Below are 14,127 nucleotides of genomic sequence, written 5' to 3'. Positions count from 1 at the left end.
ATTATGTACAAACTTCAGTAGGTTTCTTTCTCTCTGTTACAGTGATCCATTTTCTGCATGCTCTATTTGATTGCTGATAGCCACAGAAAGTATACATGAATTGAAAGTTGTTTTGGGCTGAAATATCTGTTCCATTGTATTGGTTCTGGGCAACTATTTTGAAATTTGATCAATTTTTATTGAAACAGGAGCACCAATTACCTCTAAGACCCCTCTTTCCTTTTGTCAGTACAACGGAAGTGTTTGTTGCAACTCCACCGAGGATCTGCAATTGAGAAATCAGTTCAAGTCAATGAATGTATCTGATTCTGGTTGCGCTTCTGTCCTTAAATCAATACTCTGTTCGGTAAGAGTGCCAATTAAGTCTTAGCAACACAATGTTACCTATGAAGTTTTATTGCTTAAATTAACGTGAACTGGCTGAAAGACTGATTGGACTATGGGTATGAAACACACTATTTGGTCAGATTCATCAACATGTCTGCAAATTGTCATATTGCTCAGAAGAAGTTTGATTTTTATGCCTAAACATTTTTCAAACACATGAAAATAAGACATTTATTTTCCTGTTAGCGAAGGCTCAAAAAGAAGCAGAAATTGTCAAGTTTTATTTGCACTAGGTATTAGAGATTTTTGCTTATTTGCCAACTGGTTAAAATGGTCTAAAGATTATGTGATTGCAGAGATGTGACCAATTTTCAGCAGAGCTCTATCAATTTGAACCAATACCTAGACCAGTTCCTGTTCTTTGCAACTCTTCCCTTTTAACAAACTCAAGCCAGTCGCAACTTGCCACAATTGACTTCTGTTCAAAAGTTTGGGATGAATGCCATAATGTATCCATCACAAATTCTCCTTTTGCATTGCAAGTTGAAGGTGGCATTCTGATTAATTCTACTTCCAAGCTGACTGATCTATGGCAATCTAAGGGTGCTTTCTGTGATGAATATGGTGGAGCTTCTTATGATGGTGCAACATGTTTTGCTGGAGGTCCAGTTATGCTAAACAGTTCTGAAAGTCCTACTCCTCCTAGTGGTATTTGCCTTGAAAAAATTGGGAATGCATCCTACCTTAATATGGTGTCTCATCCTGATGGTTCAAGCCGAGTCATTTTATCCAACCAAGAAGGAAAAATTTGGTTGGCAACTGTTCCCGAGGAAGGATCAGGAGAAACATTGGGCATTGTTGAATCAAATCCTCTTCTAGATTTGACTGATGAAGTACATTCTGATTCTGAGCTTGGATTCATGGGAATGGCATTTCATCCAAACTTCCAAAAAAATGGCCGCCTCTTTGCTTCATTTAACTGTGACAAGGTTCAACGGCCAGGGTGTTTAGGAAGATGTTCATGTAACACTGATGTGGGATGTGATCCTTCAAAATTGAGTTCTGACAATGGGGCTCAACCATGCCAACATCACAGCGTCATAGCAGAGTTCACAACTAATGGTACCACATCAAATCTTTCCTCGGTAAAAATTTGAATATATTCTGCTTATAACACTTATTTATCTTGATTCACTCAAGTTTCGTTCTCATTCAATCTGACTTGAATTTTAGGTTACTAGAATTAGACCAGTAGAAGTCAGAAGAATTCTTACTATAGGACTGCCATTCACCTCCCATCATGGTGGTCAGATTCTCTTTGGACCTGAAGATGGATATTTATATTTTATGATGGGAGATGGAGGAGGTATAGGCGATCCTTACAACTTTTCACAAAACAAGAGATCCTTGCTTGGAAAGATTTTGAGGCTTGACATAGATAGCATACCAAGTAAGTATTGGCGTCGAGTTTTTCTTAGAATCTGAGTTAAGTGTTGTCTGATGTTCTAACTCTTTCAACTTTGCAGGTGCAAAAGCTATCAGGGACCTTGGTCTATGGGGAAATTATTCTATTCCTAAAGATAATCCATTTTCTGAAGATAAGGAATTGCTGCCAGAAATTTGGGCCTTGGGATTTAGAAATCCTTGGCGATGTAGTTTTGACTCTGAGAGGCCTTCCTACTTCCTATGTGCAGATGTTGGTCAGGTTAAGATTACCTTTTTGGCTATATGCTATCGTCAATTAATCTAGGGGTTTTTGTTAAATGCATTTCAAATGCATCTGTTCATTGAATATTAGACTACCAAATTATTGTTAATTAAAGAAAGTGATTGAATATTAGACATTCATGTATATTTCTGTCTATCAGCACGTACACAACCTTGTTACTGATAAATAGATCTTTGATCTTATAGGATCAATACGAGGAAGTAGATATAGTCACCAAAGGAGGAAACTATGGCTGGCGATTTTATGAGGGCCCATTCTTATACAATTCCTCAAACTCTTCTGTTGCTAATAAATCTGCCAGCCCCATAAATGCAATCTTCCCAGTAATGGGATACAAACATTCTGATGTAAACCAAGTTGAAGGATCTGCATCAATTACAGGCGGCTATTTTTATCGATCCAGGACTGATCCATGCTTGTATGGAAGGTAAGAACTTGAATCTGCCTACCCTTCTGACAGGGAAGACCTTAACAGTGTAACAAAGATCCTTATAGAACACAAAAAACTTAGTTTCCAGTACTATATATTTTGTTTCAAGTTTCAAAGCATAATCGGATTGACAGTAGTAGCTTATTAGCAGGGCATATTCAATCTTGATGGGGTTCTTTAGTTACAAACTACCGACTTTGAGGTGCTTAATTCTCATAAACAATTCCAATTACCATGGTCTAATCATTTCTGAATCATGGTTGCAGATACCTCTATGCAGATTTGTATGCTGATGCCATATGGGCAGGTACAGAAAGCCCAAAAGGCAGTGGGAACTTCACTACCTTTGAGCTTCCTATCAAATGCGCTCATGACTCTCCTATACCGTGTTCTACTCAGCAAGATTCAACATCTCCTGCATTGGGGTTTGTGTTCTCCTTTGGCCAGGATAATAGGAAAGACATCTTCATTTTAGCCAGCAGCGGTGTATATAGAATAGTTCGTCCTAGTCGCTGCAACTACACTTGTTCCAGGGAAAATGTTACAGATCTTTCTGGTCCTGAAACTGTTGTGCCTCCTTCCACTTCCCCTTCAACTGGGAGCAAATTGGCTAATCCTCTATGGTTGCTGCAAGTCTTTCGTTGTGCTTCATTGTTTCTTTTGTTAAGCTTTTTCTTGTAGTCTAAACTAGGGAGCAGGGAGTTGCTGTTGAAGAGAAAGAGAATGTCGGCTGTCATATATAGTCTCTTTTCTCACTCATTTCCATTCCATGGTTTCTTATCCTTACTCATTTCTGAATATAGTCAAAGATGATACAAATAGACTACATTTAAGCTTACATCATTTTTTTTCTTGACTAACATTTTTAATAGGGGAAATAAAATTTGAATCTTACTTTTTAAATAAAAAATTTTGCATTAACCAATAAATCAAATATTCGGATATTATTATTTTCTTGACTAATTGATATTAATATAGTCATATAAAACGTTTTATACTCCTCTTGTTTACTTCGACATTTTTTTATTTCAACTTTGACTATATATATATATATATATATTATAAGTCATCTTCTAAGTTTAAATTATTAATATAAAAATTCTTTTATTTTTATGAATTCTTATCATTATCCTTACTATATATAATTTACATACACGAACTTCAAAACAAAAATAGTGAACATATACACTTGATAATTATTAAATTAACTATTTTATCCTTAATTAATGATTTTTGATTAATTTAAAATATCGACTAAATTTTATTTATTTTCTTATTTAGGGAAACTTTTCTCTTATTAAATTAAATATTAATTAACTTTCATCTAACTCTCTGTAAAAGTAATTTTTTCTTAATTAAAGTTAAATTTAGTTATATCAACTTCAAAATTTTTAACTTATCTTAGTTATTAGGTGGAAATTATAGCCAACAATATGTTTATTATTTATATATGTGGATATTTTTTATTATTCAGTTAAATTTAGATAGAATATCTTATAAGAAATCAAAATTTGTTATAATTTATATAACATATATAGCTTAATAATTTATCAAAAACTAACTTATATATATAAGAGCAATATTAATCAAATTATAAGTTTTATCAATGTAATAATCCACACAAGAACTTATAGTAACCAGTTCAATTTATTTTGACTATAAGTGACCTAATACATCCAATTTTTCTATTTTAGTTTCCAATTACCAATGAGTAGAAACTTCAACTTTAAATGCATGAAAGATAATAAAAGTGTAATATGAGAAGTAAATAAAAGAGGGAGTTAGAGAGATTGCATGTACATGTAATGTGTTAAGGTATGTTTGGTTCGTGGAATGGAATAATTATTTTGTGAGAATAGAGTAAGGAAGGGATAGATATTATGTAGTTTAGTTTATGGGAATGGAATAAGACATGAATTGCTATTATGATTTATTATAATGTTTGGTTGGCAAGAATAGTTTTAGAAATAATTAAAGAATAAGTGATAAATGACAAACACCCTTTATTATAATATATGATTATTTTATTTTTCTTTTTAAATTATTAAAATGTTTAAAATTTATAATTAAAATTTTAATTTAATTTTAAAATATAAAATATCAATTTTTAGCTTTTCTTTCTTTTTCATTCTGGTATTTTTTTTTATATTTTCTTTTTTCTCGCCAGTCAAGCATTGGAAATATGGTTGACGTAATGGAGCTCCGATTTGGTGCACCTCGTGGTTAGATATGGTGGGGAACGCCATTCAACGCTTCCTGTAGCTAACATCAGTGTCGTCATCCTCGAACGTCATCGGCTTCCATCGAGGGACTTTAACGAGAATGAGAGACGTAGAAGATGGGTAGAGAGAGAATGAAAATGTGAAAAATGAAAAAAAAAAAACCTATGTTATATATGATGGTAATTTTTAAATTTATGAGGGTAATTTTATTTAACAAAATTTTTGACCTATTCCCCACCCTTGGAATAGCCATTACCAAGGTTTCCTTAATAATGGCTATTTAGGTTTCTTAAAGAATGACCATTCCCAAGAATGACCATTCTTTTGAAATAAACAAGTTATTAGAAGAGCTTTGAAATAGAAAGGGGAATGACTATTCCATTCCCCTAACCAAATACGCTTTAAAAGTATTTCTCTCAAATGAAAATCATAATGGTTAGAACTCCAAACTTTTTAACTTGAAAGTTTTGAGTTCAAACCTTGAAATAAAAGGGGAATAGCATTTTAAATTTAGTTACTTGTGTTTCATGAGTTTAAAATGCTTGGTCTACAATAGTAATAATTTTAACTTTAAGGTAACATAATAATACGTTAGGGAAGATTTCATTTAGTCGAGACTGATTAGCATATATGACCATGAAAAATAAAAACGTTCTAAATCCATGAAATATTTTAAATAAGAGATAAAAATTTATAATTCAAATGTTATTACATGACTTTGGTATTGAAAATTTAAAATATAGTAGAAAGTAACAAAAATGTAGAGTGACTTTTTAGTAAAAAACATTAAAATATTCTCTCCATCTCATTTGACTTTTATTGAGTTTAAAGAAAAAAAAAAGTTATGATTTTGATGTATTTTTTATCAAAATTTTAAAATTTTTTATAAAGTTGATGTTCCATAATTTTTACATGGCTAAATACCCAAATAAACTTCTGAACTATATCAAAAAATTTATTTAAGCCCCTATCTTTTGATCGCATTCAATTAAGTCCCTAAACTTTTATTTTGGATCACATAAGCCCCTTTCACTGAATGTTAATTAATTTTTGTTAGTCAATATTACAGTTGGCACTTTTATGCCATGTCATCTACCACATGGCTAGTTAACGTTGTTGGTATATGCCTTTAAGTCAATTGGATTGATCAAGAAATATATATTGTCATTTAATGCATACTCAATTGCATAACTATATGTGATAAAGGTTTTCCTTCATGTTAATGCAACAATAAGGAGTTATTAAGTACTAATTGGATAAAGTCCATGAAACATAAAGCCTTGCAAGAAAATTGTAAAGTTGTTACAATTATGAGATCACTATAAATCTAAACCATATTCCTAAAATTATTCCTAGTCATTGTATTGTCGAGACAAGGCATTAATAATGCTCAAAGACTAGTACATGGTAAGCCTCCTTACTTTAAAATAAACAATTGATTTCATATATTGAAGTATATAGGATACTTGAGGATGATATATGGATGCTTGTTAGATAACAAGTTCATTGAACATAAGTCACTATGAGAACTGTATTTGGTATTTCACTCAAGTATCTATAGAATATATTCTTATGTGATAGTCATGCAACCTCGCACTTGAGACACCAAACCATCTTGTATGGGAAATGACATACTTTGATTTTAATCCTTACGGGTCTGAAGGCAACTAGATGCCTAAACAACGTGTTTTTGGGTATGCCATGTAGCATACGAAGGTGGATGAGTGGTCAAGAGAGGATTCATCACCCTAGGTGATATAAGGAGATGTATTTTACTTGTTCTTAATTCTAGATTAACTTGTATAAAATCTTTGGTCAAAACATGATGAATTTAAAGAAAGTTAGTTTCCTAAATTCATAAGGTTAATCATGAATTATGAGAACTAATATAGAATGTTATAAGTAAACACTAAGCCATGTTTTATGACATATCCAAGATATTTGATGAGAGGATCGTATTGTATTGAAAAGCTTATCATTGAAGGGCTTTACCAAATTCTTTAATTGACTTTTTAACATTTAGGTGGTCATTATGTGTTGCTAAATACTACTCATAATCTACAAATATAAATTAATTATTAAATTAATATTTTATTATTATTTATATTTATTGCTAACATTTTAGAAGCCTAATGAGTCACACACATTAAGTGACATGATTGAGATTAAATAAGGATGATCAATTAAGTTGGACTTGATTGAAATAGAATAAAATAAAGTTAGAATATTAATTAAGTTCACAAGGATTTAATTGAATAAAAATACAAATGTTGTATCTAGGGTTACAACTTAGTTTGGCTATATAAATATGTTATGTTAGTCAACTAAAACTCTAAACCTTCAGCCATTTCTTAATTGTTTCATAAACATAAGAAAAGAAAAATAGTTTTCTTTATCTGATAAAAACAAGATTCAGCAAAAACTTTTGTCTTTTTGCTTTAGAAATAAAACTTCTTAGCAAAAGTAAAATCCTACTTCTAAGAAGGTCTTATTTGGCCACTGTATGGATTACTGTTAGAGGACAAACACATGGGTGGTTGAAGATTTGACAAATCCTAAAGGTGAAGAAGCAAAGATTTCGACTACAAGATTCAGATTGACTTATTCTCTTTTTAGGATTGTTGCTTCATTACAAGCTCATTTGAATTTAATTAGTTCTTGATTACGATATCTAAAATAAAGTTTGTAATACTTAAACTTATCAATGCTCATAATTAATTTGAAAATTACATAAAAGACACAAATATTGATCTTGTGGGATTTGACTGTTTCTTTGATTAAATGTATATTTATTTTTTTGCTACGTTATGTTTTTTAATTTCACAATTAATTTTATGTTTGAGCATGAGCTTGAATCCCAATAATGGTATCAAAGATTTTTTTTTATTTTTTTTATGTAATTTGCATACTTGATTTTTGGTGATAATTAATAGGATTGATTTGTGTGTTGATTTGATATATATTAGTTTTGAAAGCTTTTTTTAAAATTTATTTTTCAATTTTAATTCAAATCTAGGTAACATGTTATTAATTCATTAAAACATGTTTTTAAAAGGTTCAAAATCATGTTTAATTGGAGAATTAATGAATTAATTAAAAGGCTTGCAAAGCCAAGTTAAAATCGAATAGTTTAAAGGTGTTTTGAGGACTAATGTGCTTATTATTTTTGCTAACATTGGGTAAGCATTATGAGCAATTTTAAATTGTTAAAAATTAGTTTTATCAAATTAAATTAATGCATGTTTTGGTCAGACTTGATTTAGTATGAAAAGCTTCATAAAAATCATGTTTTCGAGTTTCAAAACAACAAAGATTTAATGCAAAAAATTTTGGGCAACTATAATCGATTTTAGTGGCTTAATTCTTCATAAATTTGGGTTTAATTATTAAACACACTTGTTAGATATTTTCAACAGCTTTGTTAATGAGTTTGACTTATGATTTATGGAGTTTTAAGAGTAATTAAATGCCATTTATTTTAATTTTAGGTGATTCATAAAAAAAAAAAAAAGAAAATTGTTCCCTACTTTATAGTGAATTCCTAAATTAAGGATGGTATTTTAATTTGAGAAATTCATAGAAATTAGTTTCCTACTTTAAAAGAAATTCCTAAAATTATATGATAGCATTGAATGTTCTTTAAAATTTTGGCTTGACTAAAATTTTCTAAAATTTGTTTAGTCACCATTTAGATAACTTAGAAATATATAATTTAGGAAATTAATCGTTATTCTGAATATTAGAAATTAAAATATTGTCTTAGATACCTTTTAGGAAGCTTACCTAAATTAAAGAGGTTTCCAAAATTAAAAAGAGTTTTAATCATGGAAATAAATAAAATGGAAAGTTTTATTTCGATGGATTTCTATTTAAGTAAAAGAAGCAAAAGATTTATTTTAATTGTTTTGAAAATGGAATTTCTTAAACACTAAATTGAAATAAAACAATGCCAAATAATTTGAATCTAACACTTTAAGTAAGTTAATTGATGTTTTTCTCAAATAATACATAAGATCACCAAGTGATATTGAACTTTCATTTATTTATATGCTTTTAATTGTGATTATAAAGCATGAGGATAATTATTGACTCAGAACTTAGATGATTAGGTCACAAATGATTAAATTTATTCCTCATAGTATTTTATTTTGAAATGGGATATATGTACCTTACTTTATCTTTATTTTCTCTGGATTGTAAAATTCTTTTCTTACCTAACTCCCTCGAATGTAACTCGAGGTTTCTTAATTATAAAATATAATTAATTACATAAAAGTGTAAAACTAGGGTTCAATAAGAAAATTTTTGTACCTTGAAGATGGAGATCCAAAAGTGCCATAGAGATTCAAGAAGATTACAAGCAAACCTTAAAGATGATGTTTATAAAATCTCCTAGGAATTTGACCAATTAATTTTCTTAATGGCTCGAGGAAATTAGAATTAATAAAATCCATAATCATCCGAATAGTTGGCACGTGATAGATTCATTTTTCAATGTGTGTGTGTGTATGATAAATGGCAAATACAATAAATATTATGCATGTCAATAACGTCAAATCAATGAGACGTTAATTAATGAATTAATAAATAAAATCCTTCATAAATATATTGAGTCAAAAAGTTACCTTATACTATATAATAAGATAATCAAACTATTCTTTTAATTGAAGGCTTAGTGAGTCACTTTAGGCTAAACTTTTACACGAGTGTATTTGAGTTATTGGTAGGTCTTACTCAACTAGAACCATGTTGTTTGGATGTGTCACACATAACCGCATAATATTAAAGGCATAATTTAAGTATAATGTATATGATGCATTTAGATAATGAGTTGTTACCTAATTGATTTAGGAGTTATATAAAATACAATTGATAAGCTAAGTTACCTGCCTAATTAGTTTTATTATAGTTTGTTAAGTCACTCAAGGTCATGGTGGGATGAAAAGGGTCCTAGCTCAATAAGAAGTTTAAAAGTTAAATTTCTTGAAATATTAGAGGAAGGCTATTATTTTGATAAAATATTGAAAATGATCATATAAGATTCTAAAACCTTGTCCTTATGATTACATAATTTGCGTTAATGACTATGCTTTATATATGTGGGTTTATAGGGATAGAAATCGATCATGGCGAATAGTTTGTCACTTAGAAGCATACTTAATGCAAACAAGTTGATAAGCCCAAATTCCATTAACTAGTTTCGGAATATCAAGGTTGCCTTGAAACTAGAGAAAAGGCTTATGTCTTAGATGATTCTGTTCATGAGGAACCTAGCGATGATGCTATAAATAAGGAAAATAAGGCCTATAAAGTGTATATAGATCATCTCGATCATGCCACATGTGTAATGTTGGCTAGTATGGCTCCAAATCTTCAAAAGCAACATGAAGCTATGAATGCCCTGGATATTATCCTAAACTTTAGAGAAATGTTCGATATGGAAAGTCGCACAAAGAGATTCAACATTTCAAGGGAATTGTTTCGATGTAAGATGTCTGAGGGAAACCCAGTAAGGCCTTATGTGCTTAAGATGGTAGGATATATCACTCGACTTGAGCAGTTGGTTAGGTCATGGATCATGAATTGAGTATAGACCTTGTACTTTCTGCACTGCCAAAAAGCTATTTATAGTTTGTGTTGAACTTCAACATGAAGAAGATTGAGGTAACCTTATCAGGCTTATTGAATATGCTTACACAAGCTGAGAAAACCATTATGAAAGAGAAACCTTCAATTCATCTTGTCAATTTTAAGAAAAATAAAAATAAGAAAAGAAAATTTTCTAAGAAAGATAAAGGTGAAAAGGCATCAACTTCAAAAGGTATAAAGCCTATTAGATGAGTGAAAAAGGATAAAGACAATGACAAATGCCATTTCTATGGCGAACTAAGGCATAGGCAGTGTAATTACAAGGATTATCTTAATCCATCAAAAAGAAGAAATAAAAAAAAAACTTCTATTTCAAGTATGAATCATATGATGATTTGTTTTTCACTGCTTAGTATATGATACCTTTCTCTTTATTAATGTTTTGATATGATGACATATTGTAGAAAATAATAATAAGGAGTAGTGAAGAATAAGACCATGAAAGCAACAACCTCAGCTGATGGTGATCAAGCTTATCGGCCTAGATTAGATTGTGAAACAATAAATAATTTTAGAACATTGAATGTTTTTATGGCATGATTGCCAAAATGAGATGTTTTGGTTTTGGACTTATGGCCTAATATTTTGTTTTATGTTTGGGAAACATAGATTTATATTTTGCTAGCACGAGATACTTAGTTTATATATTTATATTTACATTACATCTCATTTTATTTTGGAATTGTTCTAAATTATTTATCCTTAGGAATAGCCTTGCATACATGATAATCAATACTAAGTCATAACATCATTTTTTCTTTTATTATGAATCAAAAGGAAATTAATAAGACGACTTAGATAAAATTGAGTCCTAACTCAATGAATTCATAACAAGATTATGAACACATTTAGTTAAGGAGTATTCTTATTGAGATAAAAGATCTAAATTAAGATTTCTTAAAACTAAATAACAATTGATTATCATATTGAATTCATAAGAAATGAATCAAAAAGCATTGTAAGCCCAGTTAATTGCATGAACTAACCTTTAAAAGGATTTCATCTCATAACCAATGATGAAAGATTTATGATATGTAAGTACACATAAATGTTATGGATATAACACACGAAAGGAAAGTAAATAAGTTTACTTGGTAAGATTTCTATACATGATAGAAATAGTGGGAGCCAATGACACTTTAAAGGTCAAAGGTCATGAAATTATAAAATCCAATAGATAAGATCTTTGTACAAAGATTGATTTAATGGGATGTATAAAGATGCTAAATTCATCCGTTAAATACAAACCAATAGTAGGTTGCATATTGATGCACTACTCATATAAAATGAGTTTACTAAATGATCGAACATAAATGATTGGATAATAATATCTATTCAATGGAATAAATTCAAAGTAATTGAACACATTAAATAAGATAAACATATTTTGTACACATCATAAGGTTAGTACGAGTAAGATAAATTACTCATTAAAAGTGTATAAGATACATTTGCCAGTTTAAAAAAATAAAATAAAATATGACTAAATAGTTAAAGTTTAAAAGGAAACTCAACAAAAGAATTTAGGATGACGTATTACAGGAGTTTAACATAAAAGGAATCCTAAGTGTTAAAAGTGACATAATGTCATGATTGGGCAATCATATTGGAATGGTTCCAAAACAAAGGCTAATTGCACAATTATGTCTATAATTGGATACAAATCCTTTTGTATAGACTGCAAAAAGAGAGATTTTTAGATCTATGGTTTAACAAACCAATAATGATTTCAAGTTGTTAAAGTAACAACATGAGTCATAATAAAAGAATTAGGGTCTTGTTATGATCTAAATGAGTACTTCGATGATGACAATGGGGATCATCAAGCATATAAATTAACATATTCTCAAATTCACAATTTGAGTTGTCCTAGTAGAGATACAGTCATTTAGTGAAAAAGTTCAATATTGGATACGTTAGCAATTGATTTAAATGCAAGTGCGAGATTGTTGATATATGCCCTTAAGCCAATTAGATTGGTCAAGGAATATATGCTGTCATTTAATGCATATTTGATCACATAACTATATGTGATAGAGGTTTTTCTTCATGTTAGTGTAATAATAAAGAGTTATTAAGTACTAATTGGATGAAGCCCATGGAACATAAAGGTCTTGTAAGAGAATTATAAAGTTCTTATAATTATGAGATCATTATGCATCAAAGCTACGTTCCTAAAATTGTTCCTGGTCATTGTATTATCAAGACAGGACATTAACAGTACTCAAAGACTAGGACATGTTAAACTGTCTTACTTAATAAGTAAGCAATTGAACTCATAGATTAAAGTATATAAGATACTTGAAGATGGCATATGGGTGCTTGTTAGAGAACAAGTTCATTGAGCATGACTCGTTATAAGAACTTCATTTGGCATTTTACTCAAATGTCTATGGAATATGTTCTCATGTAATAGTCGTACAACTAGTTCTTAGACTTAAGACATCAGGTTATCTTGTATGGAGAATACCATACTTTGATTTCACCCTTTACAAGTCTAGAAGTAACTAGATGCCTAAACAAGGTGTTTTTGGGTATGACATGAAGCATACAAATGTGGATGAGTGGTCAAGAGAGAATTTATCACCCCAAGTGATATAAAGAGAAGTATCTCATTTGTTCTTAATTCTAGATTAACTTATATAAAGTATTTGGCCAAAGCATGATCAATTTGAGAAAAGTTAGTTTCTTGAGTTCATAAAGTTAGTCATAAAATATGAGAACTAATATATAATGTTATAAGTAGACACTAAGCCATGCTTTATGACATATCCAATATATTTGATGAAAGAATCGTATTATATTCAAAGACTTATCTTTGAAGGGTTTGTCAAATTCTTTAATTGACTTTCTAACATTTGGGTGGTCATAATATGTTATAGATACCACGCATAATCTATAAATATAAATCGATTATCAATTGTTATTTGATTATGATTTATATTTATTACTAGCATGTTAGAAACCTAATGGGTCACACATATTAAGAGACATGATTGAGATTAAATAAAGATAATCAATTAAGTTGGACTTAATTGAAATAGACCAAAATAAAGTTAGAAAATTAATTAAGTTCATAAGGATTTAATTGAATAAAAATACAAATATTGTATCTAGGATTACAACTTAGTTTAGCTATATAAATATGTTATGTTAGCCAACTAAAAATCTAAGCCTTCAACCCCTTCTTAGTCATTGCATAAAACTAAGAAAAGAAAAATAGGTTGTTTTTGTCTGATAGAAATTAGATTCGGCAAAAACTTTTAGTTTTTTTGTTTTCGAAACAAAACTTGCTAATACAAGTAAAATCTTATCTTTGATAAGGTTTTATTTAGTCACTGTATGGATTACTATTAGAGGCCAAATGCTTAGGTAGTTGAATATTTGGCGAATCCTAAAAGTGAAAAAGTAAAGATTTTGACTGGAGGATTTCAAACTAACTTATTCTATTTTGGATTTCTTACTTCATTTCAAACCTTTTTAGATTTAATTGGCGCTTGATTTATGATATATAGAGTAAGTATGTAATACTTAAACTTATGAATGTTCATAATTAATTTAAAAATTACATAAAAAGCATAAATATTGATCATGTGAGATTCAACTGTTTCTTTGATTAAATGTATATTCTATTTTATCATTGTGTTATGTTTTCTAATTTCATGCTTGAGTATAAGGCAAAATCCCAATCACATGACAGATGACGTGACATTAAAAATTATCGCTTAGAAATTATGTGTTTACTATTTTACCCCATCACACGTCATAAA

General features: G+C 29.7%; 1 protein-coding gene across 1 annotated transcript in view; it reads left to right on the top strand.

The window, feature by feature from the left end:
- Positions 1–3,304, top strand: part of LOC110426718 (HIPL1 protein) — a 3,607-nt gene extending 303 nt beyond the window's left edge. The window contains exons 1-7 of the mRNA XM_021442009.2: positions 1–17; positions 189–346; positions 684–1,472; positions 1,561–1,777; positions 1,854–2,032; positions 2,242–2,483; positions 2,753–3,304. The exon at positions 1–17 is cut by the window's left edge and continues 303 nt beyond it. Coding sequence (XP_021297684.1) covers positions 1–17; positions 189–346; positions 684–1,472; positions 1,561–1,777; positions 1,854–2,032; positions 2,242–2,483; positions 2,753–3,167 — 2,017 coding nt within the window. The 3' untranslated portion in view covers positions 3,168–3,304. The remainder of the gene's footprint in view (positions 18–188; positions 347–683; positions 1,473–1,560; positions 1,778–1,853; positions 2,033–2,241; positions 2,484–2,752) is intronic.
- The last annotated feature ends 10,823 nt before the right edge of the window (positions 3,305–14,127 follow it).

This window comes from Theobroma umbraticum, unplaced genomic scaffold (genome assembly GCF_002168275.2).
Source record: "Theobroma umbraticum cultivar Fairchild unplaced genomic scaffold, ASM216827v3 scaffold_12.0, whole genome shotgun sequence".
In the NCBI taxonomy this organism is placed as follows: domain Eukaryota; kingdom Viridiplantae; phylum Streptophyta; class Magnoliopsida; order Malvales; family Malvaceae; genus Theobroma; species Theobroma umbraticum.
The sequence above is the reverse complement of the archived record's forward strand: the minus strand, read 5'-3'. Positions and strand labels throughout refer to the sequence as shown.